The sequence below is a fragment of the Puntigrus tetrazona genome, chromosome 2 (genome assembly GCF_018831695.1).
Source record: "Puntigrus tetrazona isolate hp1 chromosome 2, ASM1883169v1, whole genome shotgun sequence".
Lineage (NCBI taxonomy): Eukaryota > Metazoa > Chordata > Actinopteri > Cypriniformes > Cyprinidae > Puntigrus > Puntigrus tetrazona.
Genome location: NC_056700.1, coordinates 23,272,514 through 23,273,922, shown reverse-complemented (window position 1 = coordinate 23,273,922; position 1,409 = coordinate 23,272,514). Strand labels below are relative to the sequence as shown.

At 46.6% G+C, this 1,409-nt stretch overlaps 1 protein-coding gene across 1 annotated transcript in view; it reads left to right on the top strand.

Moving 5' to 3' along the window:
- The first annotated feature begins 144 nt into the window (after positions 1-144).
- The window catches only part of LOC122326497 (ATP-dependent 6-phosphofructokinase, platelet type-like), a 13,313-nt gene continuing 12,048 nt past the window's right edge, over positions 145-1,409 (top strand). Inside the window, exon 1 of the mRNA XM_043221423.1 lies at positions 145-378. Within this exon, the coding sequence (XP_043077358.1) occupies positions 294-378 (85 nt within the window). The 5' untranslated portion in view covers positions 145-293. The remainder of the gene's footprint in view (positions 379-1,409) is intronic.

Genomic DNA, 1,409 nt, shown 5'->3' with positions numbered 1-1,409 from the left:
ATTGCGTCGCAACAGCTCTAAACTTGATGAAAGCAAAGCAGGACTTCCTTGTGACTTCTTTAATCCCAACGTAGGAAGGCAATTGGTCTGCATTCGTCCAGATGAGACGTGATCCGCGGGACCATTGCGTGACGCTGCTGTCAATCTAGCGGGGGCGGCGGACGTGAGCCTACCCGACCGCGCGCGTCCGACACCGGAGGAGAAGTTGATCCTCTCCAGCTTGCTTCGGATCGCTCTCACCTCGCCCGAGAATTAAAGGCATTGCTCGGTTTGCAAAAGACGCCTGTGCAAAAATGCCGGACACCAAAAAATTCATCGAGAACCTCTCCGGGGCGGGGAAGTCCATCGGCGTCCTGACAAGTGGCGGAGATGCTCAAGGTACGGCGTGTTTTTCTTTTAACAAACCGATTAGGATGTGTACTGTTTGCTCGTGTTCTCCGCGGCAGATTGACTTGTTTACAGCTTTAACTGCTACGCATCCGAACGGAGCCAGTGCAACAGATGTTAAAAGAGTAAGGCGAGGCAGTTCCGGGGTTTTAAACTGACGCTCAAATTACTCCATCGCCACTTTTTTAGCTCTTCCGACATACCGTTATTATTAACAAAACCGAGTTTTAAAAACGCATTTTGATATCTAAGATCTATTATGTATAGTGCACGTAAAATAATTGAAGTTGCGTCGCTAAGAGTCTCGCGCTCGATGAGTGTCATGACAACGCGTAAACCGGGCGCGCTCGAGCGGCTTTTAACGCGACTGGAATTAAATATTTATGCAATTACCTGACGCTGCGTTTACGGCATGTCATGCATTGTATTTTACTCTTGCATTGGCATTCGGTGAAGTACTTAATGAAAGCGAGTCAAATTCCTCCAGGTCGAATTATCTGTCGCGTTTTCTCTGCGTGCCGCTCGCTTGGTGTGTGTTTGTGCGCATATTTGTGTCACGATGAATACATCACTGTGAGGAAATGAGTGCGCGTGTCTACGTGATGGCAGGCAAGTAGAGCGAGATTCCCGTGATGCCGTGATCACGTGGAAAAACCGACGGCATCCCGAGCGTGAGTGTGCGCGCGGGTTAAAAGCCGCGGGATAGCAGTTTCCGTTCAATGGCTGAATGCTCTTTTTTAAAAGCGCATCTCGTGTCGGGCATTTCTTGTTTTGCTCGTCATGTTGAGCCGAAGAGAACACGGAGAGGCGTGTTTCCTTGTGATGCAATGTCTGGCTTCCGTCCTACAGCTCAGTCGAAACAGACAAGTGGATTTTACTATGTGCATTCAAAAAAAATAGATATTTAGAAAATTATCTTTAAAGTTATCCAAATGAAGTTATGAGCGTTGCATAGCCTATTACTAATCAGAAATTAAGTTTTTATATATTTATGGTACAGTAGGAAAGAATTACAAATTATC